The 24,893-nt window shown below is 41.0% G+C and overlaps 1 protein-coding gene across 1 annotated transcript in view; it reads right to left on the reverse strand.

Moving 5' to 3' along the window:
* The window catches only part of plxnb2b (plexin b2b), a gene marked incomplete at its 5' end in the record, with an annotated part of 34,474 nt that extends 9,913 nt beyond the window's left edge, over positions 1-24,561 (reverse strand). The window contains 23 exons of the mRNA XM_079223981.1: positions 2,100-2,281; positions 2,798-3,027; positions 3,395-3,495; positions 4,428-4,564; positions 5,455-5,634; positions 7,060-7,257; positions 9,565-9,658; positions 10,983-11,165; positions 11,613-11,749; positions 12,471-12,582; positions 14,518-14,666; positions 15,676-15,860; positions 16,179-16,266; positions 16,737-16,832; positions 17,208-17,309; positions 17,669-17,780; positions 18,360-18,471; positions 19,536-19,695; positions 20,162-20,288; positions 21,499-21,599; positions 22,487-22,612; positions 22,728-22,916; positions 23,434-24,561. Of these exons, the coding sequence (XP_079080107.1) occupies positions 2,100-2,281; positions 2,798-3,027; positions 3,395-3,495; positions 4,428-4,564; positions 5,455-5,634; positions 7,060-7,257; positions 9,565-9,658; positions 10,983-11,165; positions 11,613-11,749; positions 12,471-12,582; positions 14,518-14,666; positions 15,676-15,860; positions 16,179-16,266; positions 16,737-16,832; positions 17,208-17,309; positions 17,669-17,780; positions 18,360-18,471; positions 19,536-19,695; positions 20,162-20,288; positions 21,499-21,599; positions 22,487-22,612; positions 22,728-22,916; positions 23,434-24,561 (4,229 nt within the window). The remainder of the gene's footprint in view (positions 1-2,099; positions 2,282-2,797; positions 3,028-3,394; positions 3,496-4,427; positions 4,565-5,454; positions 5,635-7,059; positions 7,258-9,564; positions 9,659-10,982; positions 11,166-11,612; positions 11,750-12,470; positions 12,583-14,517; positions 14,667-15,675; positions 15,861-16,178; positions 16,267-16,736; positions 16,833-17,207; positions 17,310-17,668; positions 17,781-18,359; positions 18,472-19,535; positions 19,696-20,161; positions 20,289-21,498; positions 21,600-22,486; positions 22,613-22,727; positions 22,917-23,433) is intronic.
* Positions 24,562-24,893: the final 332 nt, after the last annotated feature.

The following is a 24,893-nucleotide window of genomic DNA, read 5'->3' on the forward strand; positions in this document are numbered from 1 at the left end:
TATGCTGTCACTGATTAATGTGCTGATCATATCAGGATTTTTAGCATTTGTCTTTGCATATTTGTTTATTTTGTTTCTTGTTCAAGTATGTTTCCTGTGTTTTCTTCCTGGTAAAAGTTGAAAGACTTCTTTTATGTTCACTGTACTCTCTTGAAAGTGTTGAAATACTACTTTCTTAAGAATGTGCATCTCCCAAAATGTCAACAAGGGAAATGCCTGCACAGCATGTCAGTATCAGGATATTTTAATTCAAAAATCATGTCAGTGGTCACTTGACAGACCGCCAATGCTAAAGTCACATACCCACTGGTGGAGCCCATCGTGCTAGCATGCCTAATTAGATGTCTGGTATATAAGGGGGCTTGTGTTGGCACAATGTCCTAATCAGCATAATGAGCCTCTCCATTGGGGGATAATTAAGATTGTGTACTTGCACAACAGCTAGTCACAGCGTGCCTAGCCACAGCAGACAGTTCACTTCACACAACCCCCTCCCAGCAGTGATGAGCGACTGTACGTTCATTCAAGTGGGTCCTCCTGAAGGAGGGGCGGCCGCTGTCAGTGGATGATTTGACCTCGACATGATCATTACAGAGGTGGAGAGGGTGAAGAACAAAAAACTAAAACGCTAGAATTGAACATTCTTTTCCCAGGGCTATTTACTTCAATCAAATTAGTCAGCTGAATGTTTACAGACTCTAATTCTACAAAGGCATTGAGAGCCAAGAGAGAAAACACAGAGCAATTAATATTGCGTAATATCAGTGAAAAACACTTGCTGTTTTGGTAGGATCCTAAAAATACCAATTAATTTGTTATAATAAATAGTTTAAGCATGTATGACTTATGCATTGCTATTTTTTGTAATATAACAATTGATCTCTCAATTCTTAAAATAAAATTCAGGTCAGATGAGATGTTGGGTGCAGGTTATGTACACTTCAGTTGATGAGTTTGAGCTGGAGCTTATTCATCCAATAAAAAAAGGCTCAGCATTTTTTAAGAGATGGAGCAAGATTAAGCCATAATGCAACTTGCATAAAGCAGATATTATTGGATTTATGTATTCAAGGCAATCAACAACTGTATTCCCAATTGGTCAAGAGCTATAGGTTAAGAAGATGAAGAGGATGATGATCGAGAACAGCAAAAGAAGAGTCACACAGTACTTTGTGATTGGATTTGGAGGGAAAAAAAACACAGACGGAGAAACAGAAGGAGGAGGACTGGAATAGATCAAGCAACAGTCTGGCTCTTGATAGTGGACTACAGTAGTCCGTGCACAATTCAAAAGACAACATGGCAACAGAATGAAACAGTCCACTGGCTCTTGAAGTGAATCCCAGTCCTCCAAAAATGGTTAATTATACTGCTGCCAGGGTTGAGATATGTAGTGATTCCGAACGCAGAGCTTAGAAATAAGGATATTAATGATTTCAGGGCAAAAGTTGCCAAACAAGACACTCAACGGCCATGCTAGCTGTTCTCTGAGGGTTTACGGCAGGGACAGCTAACCTCAGCATGCTAACAAGCTCACAATCACTAAGCTGATTTGCTGAGATTTAACAGTATGATCATGGTGGACATCTTCGTTTCATGACAAACGTTTGTTAATTAGCAATAAACATAAAGTACAGCTGAGGCTGATATTTGGTCGTTAGCCAAAATGTAATAGTGCTCAGTGGGAAGCTAAAGGATCACCAAAGTTATTACAATTTATTCTGAGGATGACATGAATGCCAGACAATCTACGCAAGTGCTGACAAGATATTTTACACAGAACTATAAAAATGGCAACCTCATGGTGGCGCTAGAGAAAAAAAGTCAAGGAATTACTAAAGTAATTCACTGCATAAGAGAAGACTTTGACCTGCTGACGGTTCTTCTTTAAAATTCAGATGTTCACCATGGTCGGTGGGAATATATCCTGTGGGGACCATGAATGTCTTTACAAAATTATAGTTTTTGAGTCAATCTGGATGTGGATATTTTAGCAGAACAAGACTTCCTCGATACTAAACTCGCCGCTGGCGTTTTGGCATTGTATCTAACCGCTCCAGTACGTACTGAGCAGCAGCACCGAGGGACCCCTCACTCACCTGCGCAACATGAGTTTAGGGTTCTTGCTGTGGACGTATTCCTCCATCAGCTCCAGCAGCAGTGTTCTCATAATGTCGGTGTAGTATTCCAGTTTCCCGTGCAGAGCTACCGTCAGCAGGGATGCAAAGTACACCTTGGCCCTGGCATTGAAGTCCGGACTGCGCTCCAGGGTGCGGATAAACTACAAACACACCAACACACACATAAAGAAACAGGCGAAAGACAAGCTACGTTAATCATCCTGATAAATGCTAACATCTTGATCTATTATGTGCCCCATTTAGCAAAGCATGCTAGAATGCTAGCATTGGCTAATTAGCCCTAAACACAATTACAGCTCAGGCGATAAAGAATGTCAATGGCGTTGGAGGTATTTGGTCATTTTGACCCGATTATGGCTCGATTTTATAGGGGATCACCAAAGCTTCTACAAATGATTCTCTCGGGGACATAAATATCTTTAAATTGAATATAAAATGTAATTCAATATTTAAAAAAATTCTCTCCGAAGCACAAAAGCCATCCTGCTGATGACGTTAAAGGGAAAAGCCAGGGGATTACCAAAGTCATTAAGACACATCTGAGAAACATGAGTGTCAAAACCAGTTCGCCCTCTTGACCCGTCCTGTATAGTAGCTGCCCACTGCCCCTCATACTAAAAGTTGATTTACATATTTCATATATGCTGTATAATTACATTAATGAGGAAGGTCTTTGAGTTCAGGAGGTTGGAGAACTGGTTGAGTGCCTGAGTCACTATGGCCCGTCGGGCCTCTGGGATGTCGAGCCTTCCTGTGATCATCACGTCGTTGGCACCGTCCTTAGAGGGCAGGAAGAAGACGCGCTCGGTGTAGGTTTTGTAGTCCAGGAAGGGGATTCGTCCCTCGCTCAGTTCGTTGGTGTGGTCCTCCATCTCGATCATCAAGTCTGCGAGTTAAAAATCAAGAAAATAGTACCTTGTTGCTTTTTAATAAGCAGCTTTTCTCATTTGTGTGCTGCTCGTCTGTCTCAATCATTATGTTGCGAGAGGCAGCGAAGGGAGAGCTTTGCCAGGAAAATAATTTCAGCTGTGAAAGATTGTTTTCTATTACTGTTACTGCAAAACTGATCCTCATAATGACAATAACATGATGTTAAGCAGGATAATTTATTTAATTCACTGCAGTACAATATATCAAAGAAATGTAATCAGAGCTATGAAGCACTTTATTACTTTATAGCTTCTTAGAAGCATGGATCCTTTGAGGCACATTAGCGATATTGCTGAGGTTTAGCACAGCTGCACTGTTGGTACCTGTGAATTCTTTCTTGCAGCGGTCCCGTACGCTCTCCTCCAGATTCTCAAGCTGATGTTTCACCTTCTCGTACTCCCTCTCTGCCTGCTGACTCTTTCTCCTGAACGCATTAAACAAACACAAGACATGCATCATTAAAAAAAATGTAGGTCAAATTGTTTAAAGACTTGTTGGCACAGTTGGCTGATAACCTGGCCGCAATGTTTCCTTTGAGTCTCCCAAAAATATATTATTAGCGCTGGTGTCACTGATGTAGGTGTTTTATAAATATTCAGCAGAAAATGTGCAAGTTTAATTGACCCGTGGCCGCCTGTGTTTTTTCTTAAGAACACCTCCGAGACAGAGACTGATGAGGTCCAATTAAAACCAGTGTCATATTATGACAATACAGTTTGAGAAAAATACCATATTTGCATTAATATGTACCGAACAGAACAGAAAGTGTGTGATAGTAGGTGTTTAGGTTTAGGTGTATGTGTTTGTGGTCAAGCAGGGTGTTACTGTACACCTCTCTGACATTTAATTGACTCCGAACTTAAGTAGCGTCCCGTTCATCAAATGTGCAAGCATCAAATTGGCACATCAATACTGTTCTACAAACTGCGTTTTAAAATAGGTCACAAGAAAAGTAAAAGATTACTTCACGAAAAATGTATTTTGCAATTATTGTTATTATTTGTACATGAACAGCAGTAGGAAATAAAGCCAATTTTAAGAAAGCACAAGGGTTAAGGATTCACAAGGCAAAAGGCTGGAGCTACGAACCACTGGCAATAAAATGTGGGTTCATAAGTTTACTGTTAGCCAAGTAATGTTTTTTGCGTAAAAACACACAAATGGCCTTTCCAGCAAGAAAAGGTTAGACATCTAAAAATGGTGTAAAACAATAATATTTAAATAAAAACTGAGTACTATGTGACATTTACCAGTTGGATCAAGAGGTTCAGATAATAAATGTTTCTAGTAATCTAATCTAAAAAGTAGGTGAAATAGTAAGTTAGTATCTGCTATCCCAAAAATAGCTCAACCTACCTGTAGCAGTAGACGGAAATAGCGATGATGAGCAGCATGGGCACAATGACAGCAGGGATGATGATGTAGAGTGACAAATCATTCTTCTTCTCGTATTGCACCGAGCCGACCACCCACTCCCCCGTCCCAAACTTGATCTGTGGATGAACACAGAGAGCGAGAAGGGGAATCTTATTATCTGCACAAGCTCTTGACATTTTAGCCCAAGATTTATTCAGGTAGGTGTCGATGGTAAAGATTCGACAGCGTTGGAGAGGAAACTGTGACAGAGGATGATCTACATAATTGCCCACAGTTCTGTAAAATCAGCTGCAGGACCTTTCCGTATTTCTAAAGTGCTGGGGCTATGTGCAAGTTGGTGGGCCGATATTAACTGAACAAACGCATGTGCATTGAGTTTGACACTTTATAATCAATCTTTGTTCCATGTAGGTATTCTGCACCTTTCAATAGTCTGTTGGTGTCACTTCTTTATGCAGCACGCAGCCACAGAAGTGAAACAATAGCTCTCTTCGAGGAATTACCCAGAGGAGAGGTTAAAGTATTCATCACAATTGTGGCTCGGCTATAATTAAATGTAATTATAAAAAGGCCTGTAGCTACATGAAAACTGTTCAACCAGTGAAAAAAACAGGGTCCCCAGATGAACAGAGGACACGCCGAGAGAAGTACAGTAAAGATTCATGATGCATGTGTGCTCCAATCTGAAAATCCAGGTCAGTACATTTACTCAAGCAGTACTTAAATTCAAGTTTGACATATTTGTGCTTGAGTATTTCCTTTTCATGCCACTGTATACATCTATTTTACTGCAATTTTTCCCTCTTTTTAATGATATAACGTATATTAATACAACAATTGATAATAGGGCCACGTACATATCAATATTTTCCTGACTATAGTTACATATTTGTACAAGTAATGGAGTGTTTTTACAGTGTGGTATTGGTAAAGTATTTCTGAAGTAAAGGATCTAGGAACTGTTTCCTCCACTAGTGTGTGTCTGCCTGACTGTTGATGATCTGACCATTAAGTCCAGCAGCTCAGGCCGAGTGTCTCTGCGGTGTCGTCTGGAGCGAGCGCTGGGTGTGGTGGAAGGTGGGTCCAGAAACAACTTGTCATCCTGAAGTGTGTTGACCAGACATGGAACATCGCCCACAAACGCTTGAGCCTCTTTGGCCGTCATAGCTTTCAAGAATCCACGACCCTGCAGGGGGGGGAGATCGACTGTAATGCTCAAAGTGTCTTGACAAAACTGCATGGAAGAGAAATGAATTACTGCATTTATACACCATCAAGTAGACCCATCAAATGATGAGTATTAAAAACATATTCATTAGTAACGGATGGAAAGTTTATAACAGCTCTTCACTGCTCTACTATGCGTGCCAACCGTAATTAGAAAGATTAAGATTATATTCATTGTAAGCACATTTCTAAGTAATTTCTTGGTTAAAACACTGTAAGCACAGCTCCAGTCAATCCCACAGCTCTGGCATTGCAATATACACTTTTCTGCAGCACACTTTTGTATCTACAGACATGCTTTCGGTTATTCTAATGCAGTCTGCAATATAAGAAAGATGAAATTAGCTTTAGTAAACCAGCGTGTGAGTAATTAAAAAGCCTTTTTTTTCTTTTGCAGATGCCTTTCCTGACTAATTTACTGCAGTAATTACAGAGTGTATGCACAAAGCAATTACCTTAGACGTCCACCGTAGAGGTTTGTGATGGATTTTTCTATATTTTCAATATAGATTTTATAGATTTAATGACTAAAGAAAGTTATAAGTTGATGTATCTATAAATAACATAGTGTGCAAAAATAAACCTTCAAAATGTTAAATGTTCTCTTCAATTTATTTTTGGTCTTCAAAAGATTTGGTCCAATATTGGAAATTATTTAGTTGTCAAAAGAGAATATGTAATTCTGCATATATTTGAATGTATACGTACTTAAATGTACTCAAAGGGAAGCCGAACATATTTAATTTACACATACCACTCACATTGCAACGATAGCCAGTTGCAAAGTTCCCTTTAAGGTTTTTAATCATTTTGGCCTCTGACCACTTAAACAAAGTTATATTTATTGGTTGTAACCGAAAATAACATTCCTTATTCCTGGATTGAGATTGATTGAGTGTGGAGAGTTTTTCAGAAATCAATGTTTTTCCATGGTAATCCTCCCATGACCCATGGGATTTACCTTACCGACTCAGTCGGGGAAAAACAGTTTCAGAGAAAAATATATTTGCATTAAAAATATTACAATATTAAGTATTTTTATCATTTAAAAAGGGCTGGAATAAATAAATGCAACTACTAATGTACATTCACCTCAGTTCATTTGACTTCCCAAAGAATAACCCCACTGTGTTAAAATGTCAAATGTACTGCTATTTGAATAATGTTTATATGCAATGAAGTCCATCTATAACATAAGCAGCTAAAGAGCGAAAATGTGGTGCAGCAACTGCAATTCAGCATCTTTTCCATTTTTATCCTCAAGTCAAATAATAACACTATTTATCTTAATTCCTTCCCACAAAGAGGCATATTTCTCAGAAACACTATGCTGTCATACTACAACTGCAGCATTAAAAAAGGGACCCGAGCAGCCTGCACTTACAGTGACGATGATGATGCTGGCCTCATTGATGACCTTCTTGGTCAGCTCGTTGAAGCTGGGGTCAGGGTAGTATTCGAAGGGCTTGAGCTCCTTCTTCCAGTTGTCAAGCTGGATGAAGATTTTAAAAGGCTGGTTCAGGGAGTCGTTTACTGTTGGAGACCGAAACTGGATGACCGTGTCGTTCTTCTCGTGGGCTTTCTGAATGCATTAGAAGGGGAGTAGAACATAACTGGGGTTTAACAACAATGCAAAGTTCTATGTTGACACGTAACACACATTACGTAAGAAAAAAAACATATAAAAAGGACAATATAGCAGTATTCAACATAAAAAAAATATGGTGCGAGAGAGAAAAGCAAACAGTGGGTGTTTTCAACGAGGCAGTGAATTAATGCTTTTGTTGTGTGAGGCATGAGCGTTACAGCGGTGGAGGGGGAAAAAAGTCTGGTTTGGTCAAAATTGTAAGGTAAAAGCATGCAACTCTTTTCAGTCATTTTACTAAAATCCTGATCTGCCATCGTAGAATAGCAACCTCTGATGAATCACAACTCGCACTGAGTCATTCCTCCTCTGGCTTTGTTCATTTGGTTTTGATTAACTGGACTGATGGTGATATTTCTGTCACTCTCTGATTGTTTCAATGCAGGGCTGACAATGATGTGTGTGACAGCTAAACCCTACAGTCCTACACACAGTTAAGCTTTTCAAAAAGGACAAGGCGAAAGGCGTAGGCTACATCAGATAATGCTTTGAAAAAGTCTCGCTGACCTACTATAAAGTTTGAGACTGGTTGGATGGGTTTTTCCTCATTTAGTGATTTTGAGGGAACAGTGTAAAGGATTAATTTGCATAAATGGAATATAACATTCATAACCATGTTTTATTTCGTGTATGAACCTGAAACTAAGAGTAGTGTTTTTGTTCACTTAGAATGAGCCGTTTATATCTACCACCATGTTTCTACAGTAGCCAAGAACGGACAAACCCAACACTGGCTCTGGGGAGGACTTGTGTGTTTTTACGTTACCTAAAGGCCACCGTAGTTCTCCAACACGTTTGGAAATGGAGGGGTGAGCGGAAAGGTATTCAGTTGAATGCACTCTGCGACCTCACGACTAGATTTCACTAAATCCTACGCACAGCTCCTTTAAACCGTTACCTTAAAGTACCTCTGTGACCTGACTATCTCCTCTGACCATACAATATGTTGCTCTGTGGTAAAAATGAATGGTCAAACATTTTGGGAAATGGTGGATATGTATGAAGCTATAGCCAGCAGCCAGTGAATTAAGACTGGAAACGAGTATAAAAGCTAGCCTGGCTCCATCCATGAAGCAAAGCATTAAATACATTACAATTGGACTTGATAGAACTGAACGAAAAATCTGAGTATCACAAAAGTTATTACAAAAAGCACAAATCTGAACCTCATGGTGGCGCTAGAGGAAAAATCAGGGGTCCAAATTTCCTCTTAAGAACTACTTTGGGTGGTGCTGCCCATTTTACATTTCGTGATTTTTACATCTACATTTAGCAATCATTTCTCTTGTAACGAGCAGCTGGTGCAACCAGCTCCAGAAGTCCCCGTTTACAATTACAAACAAGAATTGCAGGGTCTTTACAGCCAAAAAAACCCTCACTTCTTTGAGCGGCTGACCTGACCCACAATGTAATCAACATGTTTTCACCACAAGCCAGCCGCCAAAAATATTTGGGCGCAGTTCAGTGGATAGACTTAAACCAAGAGAAGCTTATGAAGTTGACCAGCCAAGGCCTTTGAGATAACGCTTTACATTCGCTGCTAGTTTGTGGCAGCCAGGAGTCTTTTCAAATCTCTCCTGTCCCCCGGGTAGCAGGGGACGAGGGAAAAAAAACTTTAATGCCAGTATTAAATTTAGCCCTTTAAATGAAATGAACAAAATTGCAACTGCTTAAAACTGCCCACAGTAAACTGGAGAGCAGGAAGCAGCAGGCAGCAGCAGGCTGAGTGCAACTCATTCAAGTTCTCAGGCAGAGTCGATCCACCTGATTAAGCTGTACGAGGAACATAGTTGTATTTTCCTGAGTGTAAAACAGTTGCGCTGCTATCTGCAATCTTACAGGTTTTAAGGATTTATAGCCTAAGAAGTGAGATGAAGTAATACTGGCTTATGGACTCTCTGATCAGTGGAAGCATGGAGGAGTGCAGATGGGTGTTTTTTACAGTGTGTGTGTGTGTATGTGTGTGTGTGTGTGTGTGTGTGTGTGTGTGTGCTTGACAGAGTTTGAATAAATCACCACCAAAGTCGTGGGCTCATGAGATGTGTGGAGATCGATGGACAGTGCTGCTACTGTTAGAGGGCGGACAGATGGAAAAGTTGACATTTTCGGAGACATAATCGTAGGACTAAGAGTTAAGAGAAAGCGTGAGCAAAGAAATGATGACTTTTAGAGGAGGATAATCACCAGGCTGATGGGAAGACGCTGATAAATAATGGAAGTAGAAAACAGAAATGGAAGACACACCTCAAAGGCCATTGAATCGTCTCCTTGGACCTTCAGGACTGCAGTCTGGATCAGGTTAAAGCCAGAGCCGGTCACCACAATGTTCCTCCCTCCACTAAAAACACACACACACACACACACACACACACACACACACACACACACATTAGATATAAAAACAGATATCCCTAGCCAGCCACATAAAGACACGCTCATAGAGAGTTACGGGAAGACAGACACACTTCTTAAATTGTACCCGAGGTCATTTTTCACCGGAGATGAAAACAAATTAGTTTAGCCTGTTGTCTGTTGTTCCAGGCTGCATGCCATAATCACAAGCGCACTAGTGCTTTCAATTGCACAGACAAAAAGCAAGGTAACCGTCGAATGCATCCATTTTCCAAGATCGTCAAGCAGTTTGGTACAACATCAAAGGCCAGCAATTTGTATCCCCTTCAGCGAACCAGAAGTAAGTATGGGACATATTCTGCACACATACGCAAACAACAGGTATACTCTCGGAGGACAAATCACACTTTAAAAAAACTAAAAGGTTCTTGGCATTAATAATCTTTACTAAGGTTTCAGACAGATAGAAGCGTGCGGGGCAGAGAGCAAGGCAGGTGCCTTTCTAAGTGTTCAATTTTCCAGAACAGTACATTTCTATACAACCTTGTCATCAATGTCAACAAAGGCACTTTTTCTCTTCTGCTTTGGCTTCTCAATAAAAAAAATAAAAAAAATGCAAAGTGCAAGGTAGTTAAAGGGGAATTATTTTTTCCCCCCCGTCAACCGGGATGTTATTGGGCTTTTTTTTTTTAACAACTAATCATTATCAAATTTTCCACACCACATCTATATCTGCAGACTCAGCTAAGAATTACATCAATAAGGACAAAGAGAGCGAACCTCCTACAGCTTTCCAAGCAAAGCCGTCAACTGTGCAGCCGTGCTAATTGACCTGATGATGGGGAGCATCCACGGGAAGCACAAATTTGTTTCAATTTTCATGACAATCCACCCAATAGTTGCTGAGACATTCAAATGCAAAATAAGAACCTTGAGGTGGTGCTAGAGGAAAAGTCAAGGGATCATCACAGTTAGTAATTTCCTTAGCTTCATGGATATCTGTAACAAATTTCATCCAATAGTTGTTGTTATATTTCAGTCTGGACTGACCAACATTGACATCCTTAGAGCCAGGGTCCACGCCAATAGCTCGGCTAAAATCTTAAATCTAAAACAGAAATAATTTTGTAATAATAATAAAGTTTGAGCACATCAGAAAGTACAAAAAGAAAGCGGACCCTTAAAATCTCTACAAAGAACATGACGTGGATAAGACTTGAAAATAGCTGAAAATAACGCATGCCAAATACAATATCCCTTGAAATTGATTCAAGGTGGAATGCTAGTATGCTGCTACTTTATATACTGACCAGACAAAGCTTGCTTTGGGTTGGTGATCCAACACGATGGGATTTTCCAAGAATCGGAAGGCACTTGGGATGGTTGTTGTGGTACTCTTTCCATACCTCACCGTGACGGTGAGAGGGTCAGTGGACACCTTATCTGTTCGGTATTCTCCTGTCCTGCAGGTGATCTCTGCTCCGAAGTGCTCCCTGCAAAGACAAGGACACAACACTAACTGGCTGCCGGAGTGGGGGTCGCACAAGGTCACCGTGCAGGGGAAGCCAACATGGCAGCAGTCTGACAGCTTGTTATATCCTGGCTTTGCTGCTCCTCTAGCTCGTTATTTTTCCGTTACCTTTGCCTAAAATGTCACCATGGACTGGGTTTGACAGAACACCGTTGGTCACAACAGCGAAGTAAAATGGTAAGGAGAAAAAAAAAAAAAACTGCTTATGACACCAAGTTAAGGTCAATTGCATTTTTGCTTTAGAAATGGGAAAAAAATATCAATTTATGGGCTTTAAAGTGTGCATACTGTAGAATTTGCATAGAATACAATGTCTGAATAACAAGTAGCATTATCAATTTACGAGACTGAATTGAAAGAGAATTGGGCTTTGGCATGAATGACAATTATTGAGGAAAGAAGCCCTTACACAGTGCAGTCCACCTCTCCGACGGAAACCTGGACATCATTCTTACTGCCAGTGTCCAGAAATTTTCCAGAAATGGTAATGAGGGTGCCCCCAACTTTTGGACCTTTGGAGGGTTTCACCATCTCTGGAATCGGGTCCTGGTGAGGGCGGAGACGGGGTGCGAGGTCGCAAGACAAAGCGTGAATACATACTCATCTTTCTCCTGCACCGATTTACATGCACACACAAGCTCCAACTCACATGCGCGCTCACACACAACAACAACAACAAACACACACACACACACACACACACACACACACAATGCTTTGTCATATAGTTACGTAGATTTCCTCTCAACCTCCTTGATCTCCAGTTTTCTATTTGAAACATCCACACACACACAAACACCACATCTGCCTCAATTTGCTGAGCAAACAGTTAGGAGGAGCACTCCCCTGTGGGGAAGCTTTAGCGGAGCCAAAGATATGAAGAGCCAGTTTAATACTTTAACAGGCTACAGCGTAGCTATTTGAGAGAAAAGGGGGCCTGCTGCACAGCATCTGGTTAAAGAGGAATGCACACACATTGTGGCTTTTCATACAGTGCGTTATCATTGTAATGTGACAGCATCTAGGCAGTGCATTTACCAAAACAATGGGATGTACATTCCGCATGAATTACATGCTCTTGGTATGTTCAGATAAGGAGCTACCATCAGTTAGGAACTGGGAACATAATAGAGGAAATCGAGTAACAAAATCAGCTGAAAGCTTTTAAATGAGTTTATTTTCTGGGTATAAAACTGTATGCCTCCATATTGAAAGTGGAGCTGAGAAGAGGGAGAGAGTAGTAGTAGTAGTAGCAGTGAGTATTTACCCTGTAGGTGAAGTAAAGAGAAGAGGTTCCTCTCTTTCCTCCCTTCACCTCCACCTCCACCTGGCCCCAGTTATCATTGTTAGGGTCAATAGGGCCGATCTCACACACCACGCTGGACAGGACAACAGGAAAAAATATTTAAGATTAGGGCTGCAAGTAACAATTTTAATTATCAATGAATCTACCGAATATCTTCTTAATTAATTCATTATTTTTCTATAGAAAGATTATGAAAAAAAAAAAACATAATATCTTGGAAACTTCAGGTGAGGTTAAGATACAGAGAATCCTGACATGCCGCTGTTTTTGTCTATTGACTAAGCAATTACCCGACTTGTTTTAACTCCACGTAAAATGTATTCCAGATTAATGTTCAACTTTATAAGCAATTCTGAACTTAAACAACTTCCACAAATAAAAACTCTCGTCTCTATTGAAAAGCAAACAGATAGCCTCAAGCAATATTCTCCAAATGTACCATCTAAATCACCTCCTGAATGTTGCAGACAGAAGAGTGCCGTCTTGTTTTTGTTAATTGGAGAAAGTGGTGAAAATAATAAGGTAATTGAAAAAAAAAATATTCAAAGAAGAAAGTACAAACACGTTCATCTGACGACGAAGCGGATGTGAAAGCAATATGTTTTCTTAATGCCAGATTGGCTGCTTCTAGCATGTTAGAAATTGAGTCCTTTGGGAATTTTAGCACACATTCAGAGTCTGTGAAAAGTGTGATAAACCAAAACACGTCCACAAGGAATATGTGTTGCTGATAAAAACAGGTCAGCATAAAATGGCAAGCATCGTTCGGGCTAACAGGTGGGCCACGAGTAGACAATTAACAGCTACAACAGTGATGTGTGAAGGAATGAAATATTACAGTGGAAAACAAGTGAGCTCCAACATGCTGTGGACCATGGGGGACAACTAACAACAAGATGAGGTCTACAGCCGGCGATCCAGAAGTGGATGATTAAGGGTGAAAAACATTCCATCTGGTCTCATAAATTCTGGTTTATGCCTCATCATGCAGATGGCAGGGCAAGAATTAGTCATAAACATGGATCCATCCTGCCTGGTGTCAACAGTTCTGGTTCGTGGCTGCAAGGTGAAGATGTGGATATTTTATTTTTCATTAACCATTTGTATAAAGTGAACGCCGCTGTGACTGAAGTGCATTTGCGAGAGACTTTAAGTGTATTACAATGTTTTTGTTGGGAGGAACATAGTGTCTGCAGCATGAAGAGGCCACCAAAAAATGATGGCAAATGTGGGATGTACTTTGGTGAATTCATAGCTGAAAGAATTTAAGGAATTTGTGGCTGCAGACACTATTTAAAGACTGACATTCAGAAGTATACCTCAGAGGTGGAAAGTACATTTATTAAGTACTGTACTTACTTCATACTACTGCCGTTCATTTCAGAGGAAAATATTGTACTTTTTATTACATTTATCAGACAGGTGTCAGAATTCATTGCTAAAGATTAAACTAGTGGTTACATAACTGTTTTGGCTTGTGGCTCTATGAAAGAGCAGTGTCTAGTTTACTGTCATGTTTCAGATGTCAATGAGTTATTAGAAGTTTCACTAAAGAGACACACCCCGCCCCAAAAAACGTCTCAGATAGTTTCATTTAAATTTAAATAACTAGTGCCGAAAGAGCATCCAATTTTCACAAAAATAAATATGATGGAAGTTTGTTTTTCTTCTTCTTTCCTTCACCATTAATCATCTCACAACCCAAACTGTATATAACTGTCAAACTGGCTACAGTAAAATGCTAATTGCACATTTAATCTGTAATAATACATCACAGCGGCCATTTATCTTATAAACTAGTACTTTTGTTGTTTGTACTCAAAAAAGGGATCTGACTACTTCCACTACTGCCTTTTAGATTAATACACTAATTAAAACATGCACCATGGTTACTTTCCTTTTTGCAAACCTGCCAAAACACAGTTTGACCAAAAGCAAACAATATGGAGACAGTGTGTGTGCTGCTTCTGCTCAAACATTTGCATAAATACATCAAAGTGAGTATTACCTTGTGGAAACAGAGTATTTCTCCTTCTGGTGGATACAGGGCTCCCCAACCACGCTGATGCTTTTAATGTCTTCCTTGTGGATGCCGAGGTTGGAGCCCCGGATGGTGATGGAGATCCCTCCCCGCAGGGGGCCAAAGCGAGGGATGATCTGGATGGGGAGATACAGGGGTGGGGGGTGGGGTTCGGGTTTTTGAGAAGAAGGGATTTGAAATGGATTTAAAACAGATTAGTTGTGCAATAAGAATGTACAAGAGATTTACACAGCCTGTTTAAGTCCACTGAATGGTTTAAGTGTTTAATATTCAAGACCATGGTTGAGAATTACATTCATACGGCATGAGCCTAGTTTGCATATATGTGTATGTATTGGAGCCCAACTGCTGCTGGATTTTGGATGTGGATCCAAAAACATACTTGAGTATAATAACAATTCACATCTTAACATATACACTGATATTGTATGCGTCTTGAACAAACATGTCTGTGATAAAGATATTTTACAGCTGAACAATAGTTTCAAGTCAAGTTAATGTTCACTATTTCCATCGAGAAGTAGACAGGGGATGTGACAAGAGGAAGTCAGCGGTTCAATCCAGCCTGTAGGATTCATCCTCTGGGGACGATGAATGTCTGGACAAACAATTCAGGGCAATCCATCCAATAGTTAAGATGTTTCAGTCTGCACCAATGAGATGCAGTGACTGACATAATCGATAATATACATGAAAATACAACAACACATCTAGCGCACACACACACACACACACACACACACACACACACACACACACACACACACACACACACACACACACACACACACCTTTGTGTATCGGTCAGGCTGTTATATTTATGGTCATAACCCCTGTCACATTGACATCAACGATTTTTGTCAATGACAATGAGACTCCAACAATTAAGTGAGCAAAGAAAGAATCGATCCAATCACGAAGTGCTGCAGATCAGCTCAACACGCCCTTCAAGGAGAAGCAACTCCTCTGTCGAGGGACAGTGGAGAGGCCAATTAAGTGGTCCAATCAATAATCCAATCACCAAAGTCGCTGCCTTTTCTCTGGTAGTTACAAGCCTTTCATGCACGTACTGTCTCCAGTTCAAAAAGGTCAACATGAAGAGATGACGCCGTCGTAACTACTCACATCAGTGATCTGGGGGTCGGGGCACTCTGTGTTGTGAGGATCCTCGGTCCCTTGTTGGTCAGGATTGCACAGCTTCTCGTACACACACGCCCTCTGCTTGGCGCACCACACACACCTGTACTTTGGATCTGCGTTCTTACAGAGACTACAGTCCTCCCTCCCAATGGCGCAATTGTACAGGGTGACTGTAGGAGAAGTAGTGAGGGGGAAAAACGGTTAGCACATTTTGAACTATAAAATTTTTTAATAATACTAATGTATCACTTTTCATGAATAAATAGCAAGATCTTCTGAAAACCTTTAAGCTACATGTTGAGGAAAATATACACTTGTCAAAACTTGTTTGGTGAGTCATTACCAAATAAGTTTCCAATTCATTTTCAATTAAAGACTAAAGGCAGCTTTCTCAGATCTAATGGAGGCCCCACACTGGGAATAGCAGTATACACACACGACATTACAAATACTGGAAGATCTCCATATTAAAATGTGAGAGAGTGTACCGTTCAGCGTGCTGTCCATCTTCTTGCCCGACTCTTTGTCCTTCACGTAGAAGAGAACATTGGTCTCCGGTGACTTGTCGAAAGAAAACTAAGAAATTGGAAAAAAAATGAATTATTAATACAGAATCCAGTGATTAATGGCACTTAAGCTCTTCTCGGCAAACAGTGTGGGCTGCCGTTCCCTCGTGCCAAGGGAAGAAAAGAAGGGAGAAAAAAATTACACCCCGCCTGGCAGATTTTCAGCTGAAGAAATCAATGTTGGGAAAGAACATAGCTGGGGGCTAGGTACTGTTTGAGCCTCCAAATCACAGAATTCACAATGTGGAGATGCAGTTAAAATAACTCCAGCAAGGACAGTCTGTCCATTAGAGGGAGCTAGAGAATATTAAAGGGACTGCTAAAGGGTGACTTGATTTGTAACGCTGAAAAACAAACTCTGTTCATAGAAAGTTTGGAAAGTTCGGTACTGGAAAATCAAAAATCAATTGGAGGACAAACTGAACTATGTTAGTCGAGGAACAAAATATTAAAAGGTCATTTTGAGGGTCATATACTCACATTGAAGCCGCTGAAAGTGTAGAACGGGCCCTCCTCAAAGTTGACCTCCTCTTCCGTATTTCTCATCAGTTCAGTGCCGATCGTGAAAACATGACCCTGGAGAACCCAAAAAAAAACATGGCGGATTAATATATGTGGATTTTATTTGATAATTCCTCTTCTATAATGCGCCTAAATTTGTTTACCCACTGTTGAGCAACACATGTAAAAGACTATATTGTACTGTAGACTCTTCCAGCCCTTGGCTCTTTTCTTTGTTTTATAAAAGCAATAGCTCACTTCAAACCGTGATATATTGTGATCGTGATAGAGTTTCCCAAAATGTGTACTTTTTGGTCCCACTACGTCACCTCATGCACTGGTTAAAAATTGGGATCAATCCGGCTCACCGGGCCTTATGCCATTCTGAATAAATGTTTAAAAAGAGCCAGTTAGTTCTCCAGGAATGTTTTAAATTCTGTATCACTTTACCTCGTAGAGGTCCAAATTGATCCCCTCGAAGCTGATACGAGTCTTGTAGCCCACAGGGATCAGCACAGGATCTGGATTCTCAAACTGAGGACACTTGGCTCCCTGAGAAAGCATCAAAACAAAATCAGATACTCTCACTTTCAATAATTTACATTTTAAATATGCCAATCACTTAAAGGACACCCTCATCTGCGGTTACAGATAAGTGTATCGCTGAAACATCTGCTCACTTATAAATTGATATCCTCCACCCTACAGTATTTGTCATGCAAGATGGTGCCAGCTGATACCGGAATTTGAGTTTTTTATTAATTTTCAGGGGAAATTTGGATCGCTCATGCATCCCAACACGTGCGGTGATTAGATGTGTCTTTTAAAACTTCTGCTACACTTTTTCCACACATACTATCAGAGATGAAACTCCTTGACATGCCATTAATGTGTCAAGACTTAAGACTCACCTGGCGGTGTTTGATGATGTTGGGACCCTTCTCACTTTCGTCCATGTCGCTGCAGATGTGGTCGCGTGTGTTCCACTGGCAGCCCCACAAACTGGCCACACATGACATGCACCTGATGACGCACGCACGCACACGCACACACACAGACACACAGAAAAATAGACAAATGAAAAACAAAAATGAGAAAAATGCTTTCACGGGCATATAATTAGGCAAGTCGCACGCACACGTTAAATCACACACACAAACAAAATCTTAAAACATGCAAACTCATCAAAGAGCGTTCGGCAAAAAAAAAAAAAAATCCATGTTGCTGACAATGAAATGGATCTCTGTAACTTCAAATAAGCAAAGCTCGTTTATCACGCATTCTTTGGCATGAAAGAAATAAGGAAAAAAATAAGGAGGGGGGAAGAAAAAAAAATGCCGCAATCGACTTTCATTTTTTGATTAATGAAAAGGAAACTGAGGCAATTTCCTCAGCTTGGTAATAAAAAGGAGGAGAAAAAAATGCATGAGGTGCATTCAAAATTACCATGCATCACAATTTACAAACACAGCCTTGATCTCTCATCTGTTCATGCACGGTGATACATTTACATCAAGGCTGTCAGTTGATGCTGTGTTCAGTGTCACTGTGTATTTTCAGTGAGTGACAGAGCAGAACTGATAGATTAAGAGTCTGACTCACGGTGTGTTTTCGGATTTCCTCACTGTGGCAGCACAGTTATAGAACTTGAACTCCCGTGTAGCCAGCTCCACGGTCTCGTTGACAAAAATCCGGATGGCCACGGCCACAAAGTCTGAGGACAAAGCAACGGTTAAAATAGGCTTTCTGAATCTTCAAGACTTCCATTGTTCATGAAAAGACAAAACAGCACAGGATGGACGACACATTCTGACAAACAAGATATGATTCTCAAACATTTTTTGGCAGAGCAGGGCCTCAACTTCCTTGATACTAATTATGTATTAATGCATTCATGTAACCAGACTTAGAGTCTACACAGCCATGCTCGTGGCCATGTAAAGCTGTACTTATGCACAGATGTACTTTAAGCTAAATGCTTACATGCTCACAATGACGACGCTAAGATGCTGATGTTCACCAGTTAATGTTCGGCATTTCAGTTCAGCATGTTAGCGTGAATACATTTGCTAATTACTTAAAAACACACAAAGTACTGCCGAGGCTGATGGGAATGTCATTAGTTTTCAACAATATAACGTCTGCACATTTACTCCAGGCCACAAATGAATGACTATGTTTTCCGACTTGGATTTTCATCAGGTCAGAATGTTTGGAAAGTGGAAACCGCACCCATAGTCATTCATTACGCACACCAACAGGCAAACAAGCTCTATAATGGCAGGTGTGGTTTATCCCAAAAAAACAGGAGGATAAAACAATTTTAATGCAATACATACATACATGAAGTACATAGAAAGTAAAAAAAAAAATACTAAAACATTTCAGGCATGAAATAAGTGTGCAGGTGTTACCTTTTTCTGCCTTAAACCTACCTAAACTAAAATAATAAAGCCCCAAAAAGCTTTGGAAAATAATACGCCTCTATCAGACAAGGCCACAAGATTCGCTAATGACCCAACTTAGTGAGTGGTGGAGGATCATTGGTGCGAATTCCAGACAAATACACAATTAATTAAATGACCAAAACCAGCTGACATGCTGTAAACCTGAGGCGTTTTGGGCCCCTCCGGGTCCCAGACCCTGAGGCTATTTGCCCGCTTTACCTGCTTTGCCCATTGATGATACAATCAACCTTGGTTCTAATAAAGAACAACAGACATTTGCCTTTAAATAGGCTGTATTAAAGAGAGAGAATGTTAATTACAAAGGCACTACCTTGGTCCTCAGGTGTATGTGGTATAAATGAAGGGTTGGGTAGATCACAGGAGACCTGACCAGAGTCCGACATGGTGCCTTCACTGTTGAATGACTTAGTGGAGCAGAGCAAACGATCAGAAAGCCCAATCGCAGGAAGGGAGGGGATGTTGATCTTCACCTGAACACAGAATTTAATATACCTTAATATCACTTCAAATGAAATTCATTTCGCTGCTCGGTGTGTGATTCTGATCTCTGTATAGCCGTTTCCTTGCAAAGACGGAGATTGATTGGTTGCCGTTTGTGGATATACAAGTGTGAGTGAGAAAGGGAGGGACAGAGATATAGAAGAAATGAAAAAATAAAAGTGCACAGGAGAGGCTATCCATCTTCAGACTGTGAGCACAATCAGCCAGGTCGGTTATAATAAGCTAGTTTGGAGTTTTCTGGATGGATCGATAGTGAGGCAGGAAGACCTCAAGCCCGAGGTCTCTGATTCACAATGGAAACTGGAAATGGAAGTTTATTTCTCAGGCGGTGCATGTTTGTGTGACGGGCATGTAAGAGCGTTCTGGAGAGCGAGAGAGACGGAAAGAGAAGCAGAGAACAAAGAGAGAAAGTGAGATGGAGAAGCGGCGCAGTACCTTCTCAGTCTTTTTACAAGAAAGGTTCGCGGGATAGAAGGAGACGATCTTGACACACTGCTGCCTGGGGCTCCACAGCCAGCCATTCTTCTCCTCTGCCCGTCGGCACTCAGACCTCCTGGTACACCTTCAGACGAAGGATGAACAAACTCCCATCAGCCTCGGCTCCACACCCCCCCCCCCCTCCCGATGCTTTCAGAGTACAAGGCCTCAAAAAAAACAAAGCCTATGGACTCCAACTGATTTTCAATGTGCTTCTTTCAATAACCACCTCATGCCCGAATGACTTCAAGCAGTGTCTGTGCAGACTTCCAGGATTAGTTAAGATATAGTTATAAAAAACACTAAAGGCCCTCATTGGAATCTGGTTTTGCAGTGTGAAATATGTGAAAAAACATTTGACAATGTACAGTATGATTTGATAATACTATATTGCATACGATTGCATAGAAGGACATACAATTCATACTTTTGAATAACAAAAAAACTAGGTATAGCACAATACAAAAAAATATACACACTAGAAAGGGAATAAAAAGTAAACACAGACAGAGATGATGTAAATAACGTGAAAACCAACAGGAGCACACAATATATTAATGTTCATTAAATAGTTTTCAAGATGTAGAAGTGAAGAGAGAAAAGCAAACATGTTAAATAGGGCCGCCCGCTACAAAGGATTATTTTCATTATCTATTCCTCTAATCATTATTTCTTCATCAATTAATCATTTTGTCGATGAAACATCTGAAAACAGAGACAAATGGCTGTCACAGTGTCCTAGAGCGCAAGTTCTTGTCATCGAATGTCTTACAAGCAGAAATATCAATCTGGAATCATCAGATGTTTTGTTTGAACAATGAGTGAAAATATGATCAAAATAGTCGCAGTTTAATTTCTGATCGACTGATCAATAAATCAGCTTTAAAAAGCTTTAAAGCTGAGCAAAGAACATGTATTGTTTCTGAATAAGAGCACCAACAACTTCCACAGGAACACAACAGTTTTTCTGATATTCTTCTCTTCCCTGCTCACATCCTTGTAAAATACATGTTACATACCGCCCCTTTCACCCTCAAGCCCCTGATAAATATAGGCCGATGAGAGTAAATTGCACAGACTGCCTTCGCTGCATGAGGCTGACAAACCGCTTTAATTCCTTACGGCTGCACGGACAAGAGGAGATGGAATATACACACAAAGGGGTACTAAAAGTGTCTGCAATAAAACACAGAACAAATACCCTGCTGTGTTTTACAGATGGAATTACATGCGTGGGTGTTTGTGTTGGTCGGTCGCTGTGTGCATGCATTTTTGAGTGCGTGTGTGATCCTCACCTGCCCTCCAGGACACACCAGCCACAGTAAGGGTCCCTTAGTTCCACACATGATTGGCAGTCCTTCTTTTGGAGGCACGTCTGCACTGGCACCTTAGTTATCTGCAGCATAGCAACATGAAATATGATCAAACAGTGCACCTTAGAGGAGACACTGCTAGAAATATGGGGCATTTCAAATACGGCTAGAAAGGTGTGCAGAGTGGGAGTAAAACACATCCTGTCAAAGCACAGAGACTTCCTGTCTCATGTCTGTTCCCCATGTTCAATTACTGAAACAATTGCCCCTCTCTGCATGCTAAATGTTTATTGTACCCAGTGGTGGAAAGCATCTATGTTCAATTATTCTACATGTGCTTGACAGGACAGCAGATAGGCAGGGTTTTAACTTTTATAGATTATCATCTAGCCTCGTTCCAGAGCCCTGAATCACATCTCAGAGTTCTTCAGCAATTCAAACAGAGAAAATTAAATTGCAACTCAGTCTTATTATCAGGTTACATATAGTGCAATCATCTTATAAAATATGAGACGGCGTTATAGATTAAAGTGCCCAACAGTATTAGGTTTGTAGACTTGGCTCCACATCGACTACCTACACCATTAAACTGCTGCTTATACATTACTGCATCTGTCATAAAAATAAAAAGGGACCGTTCTTACTTTTGATTCTTACGGAAATTTACTGATAATATTTTCACTTTTACATTTTGGTATTACTACTTTTGCTCCACTGATTTCCCCCCATAGCTCAAGACATAGACTATACACATAGTATATTTGGTGACCCATGTTAGCACTTTTTATTTCAATTTTTTTTCATCTGTCCAAGAGAACAATGACATCCGCCACCAATTAACTAGTCGGCAATCTCCCCTCGTTTGTACCCTTATCTGTTTGTTCTTCGCTGCCAAAACGTGGGGTAACCTACATGCCAGAGACAAGTGTTATATATGATGTGTGTTACAAAAGGGCCCTGACATACACACCTTTTTCTCTGTGGTAATGTAGAGGTGGCTTTGACTGAGATCAAAGAAAAGGTTCTTGTTGACCTTCTCTCCCATGGTGTCGCCAAGAGCCTTACTGTACGGGTATCCCTTCTCGGTCAGGTGCACCTGAATGACAAAAAGTAGCACTATCAGACATGAAGTCTTTAATTCCCTCAGGTAAGACTAAATGTTCAAAAAGGTAGAAAAACATTAAGTCGAGCAGAGAAGAGTACAACTCTACCTTGAAGACCTCCCCCTGGGTGTTTCCCAAGAAGGCGATGGTGTGATCATTCTCCACAGCGACGGCTACAGCAGTCAGCAAGTCCAAATGGGTCCAAACCGCATTTGCCTTTAAGGCAAATCTCGGATTGCTGGCCAGAGGGGAAGGCAGAAAGTCTGCACCACACTTGTATTCGTCCAACGTATTTTTCTATAAAGAGAAAACAAAAAGGATGACGAGAACGCTTTAATCCAAAGACTATGAGAGAGAATCACCTGCGTTGTAGGTGCATTTTCAATATGGTTTTGTAAAGAGCAAAACATATTTTTAAAAGCTTGTTTTATGAGGTGATTTACAAGTTTGTGATAGTATTAGATGTTAAAATGTTATATTTGCTTTGTATTTACATTGTCATCTTCATTAGGTTTGTAAACTATGAAAAGATTATGGTGATTTTCCCACCACTACATGGTATAATTCTGGATGAGTTGAGGGAATTGGGAATAGAGAAATATAAGGAGGGAAAGGAGGGAAGATGTGTGAGACAGAACGAGAGCTTGAAAGAGAACAAGATCTGCAGAACAAAGTAAACTTTGAGACAAAGTAAACAGTGACACTAAATTATTGATCACGCTGAGAGGATTCTTCAAAACATATCCCACTCACATCTGTTACTCCAAACTAATTTTTTTAAACTTTAAAAAACGGACACAAGAGAAGCACTTACTGGAATTGTTGATGTGCAGTCAGTTTTAGATGAGTAGGGGATTTCAACAGCGGAAAACCCAGATATTTTCCCGGAGTCGCTGTAGCAGGCGCTGATGAGGTCCCCCAGACGCTCATTGATGGAATTGAGCGGGTACATGCAGAGCGCCGATTCGTTGACGTCGTCATCGGGACTCGCCACCACGAAGAGAACTTTGCTCCATGAGACGACCTTCCCATACAAACCCGATTCAGTCATGATTCGGGCAAGCTCTTTTCCTGGAGAAGCCACGTACGCAGCTTGAACTTTGTTGTATTTGTTATCTTGGTTTTGGCCGCAGTTTAACTGGAGCTCCGTGTGGGAGTAGTAATGGTAGTCATTTTCGCAAAGACGAGACACAAAGGTGATGTTTTTATTATCCGTACCATCAAGTGTCCGCGAAAAGAGGAAATACACAAAACCCTCCTCTTTGAAGGCATGGCGGAAGTCATGCAGGTACTTGGGAACAAATGGCGTCGTCTGCACCGTGGATGCCTCGATGATGCTCTCGAACACGACCCAATCTCGGAAGTCCTGAAGGATTCGAGTGCTGATGAGTTTTGTACTGTCCTGGCTTCCGTAGCCCTTACCAACAAGAAACACATTGAAGGTGTGACCCTCTCTTAAGTAGGTGGACATGACGCCCACCACGTTCACGTTATCCTCTATGCTCGCCACGTAAGTCCTCTCTCCTTTATTGTCACTGTAATACAGCTGCTCTGCCACGTTGGTCAGGTTGAGGAGGGCGCAGATTCCTCGGTAGCGGCTGCCACAGACGATGAGTGAACCGTTGGACGGATGGACCAGCAGAAGCTTGTTGAGGTTGGCCATGGGCTTCGTGTCCTGGCAGGTGGAGGAAGGAGGCGTACAGGTCCGGGCGTCCTCTTTAGGGCCTGTCTCATAATGAGCCTGCCGCTGGAGCGACGGCCCCAGCTGGTAGATGGCGTTGACCGCCCCCAGGTAGATTCGACCGGTCTGGGGGTCCTGGACCACATTGTTGATGGAGGTCTTGGAGGTGAAATCCTGGATGGGGATGGTGCTGCTCTCCTCCTGGGCTTGTGAGAATGGCTGGCAGAAGAGAAAGAGGAGGAGGGAGACCCAGCTTGCCATCTCTGGAGAGAAAAGAAAGAGAGAGGTGTTTCATTATTAATGCAGTTAAATGCACTCGTAAATGTACATTAACCATCGAAAACAGCAGTGTAGAGTGGGCTTGTGGTTAACATACAACACTTAACACACACACACTTAGACATGCAAAGTATTGGTCACGTGGCCCAGTCAGATGGCCCAATCACGAGGGTTTAAAGAAAGTTTTGGTAAATGCGGTTATTAGTTTTCTTGCAGCGTTACTTGAGCAATTGGATTCAGGAGACCTGAACGTAGAGCCTTTTCACTTTTTGTACAGAAGTTAGCTCCAACTTCTTTTTTACCATCCAGATGTG

The sequence above is a fragment of the Taurulus bubalis genome (genome assembly GCF_910589615.1).
Source record: "Taurulus bubalis genome assembly, chromosome: 9".
NCBI lineage: Eukaryota > Metazoa > Chordata > Actinopteri > Perciformes > Cottidae > Taurulus > Taurulus bubalis.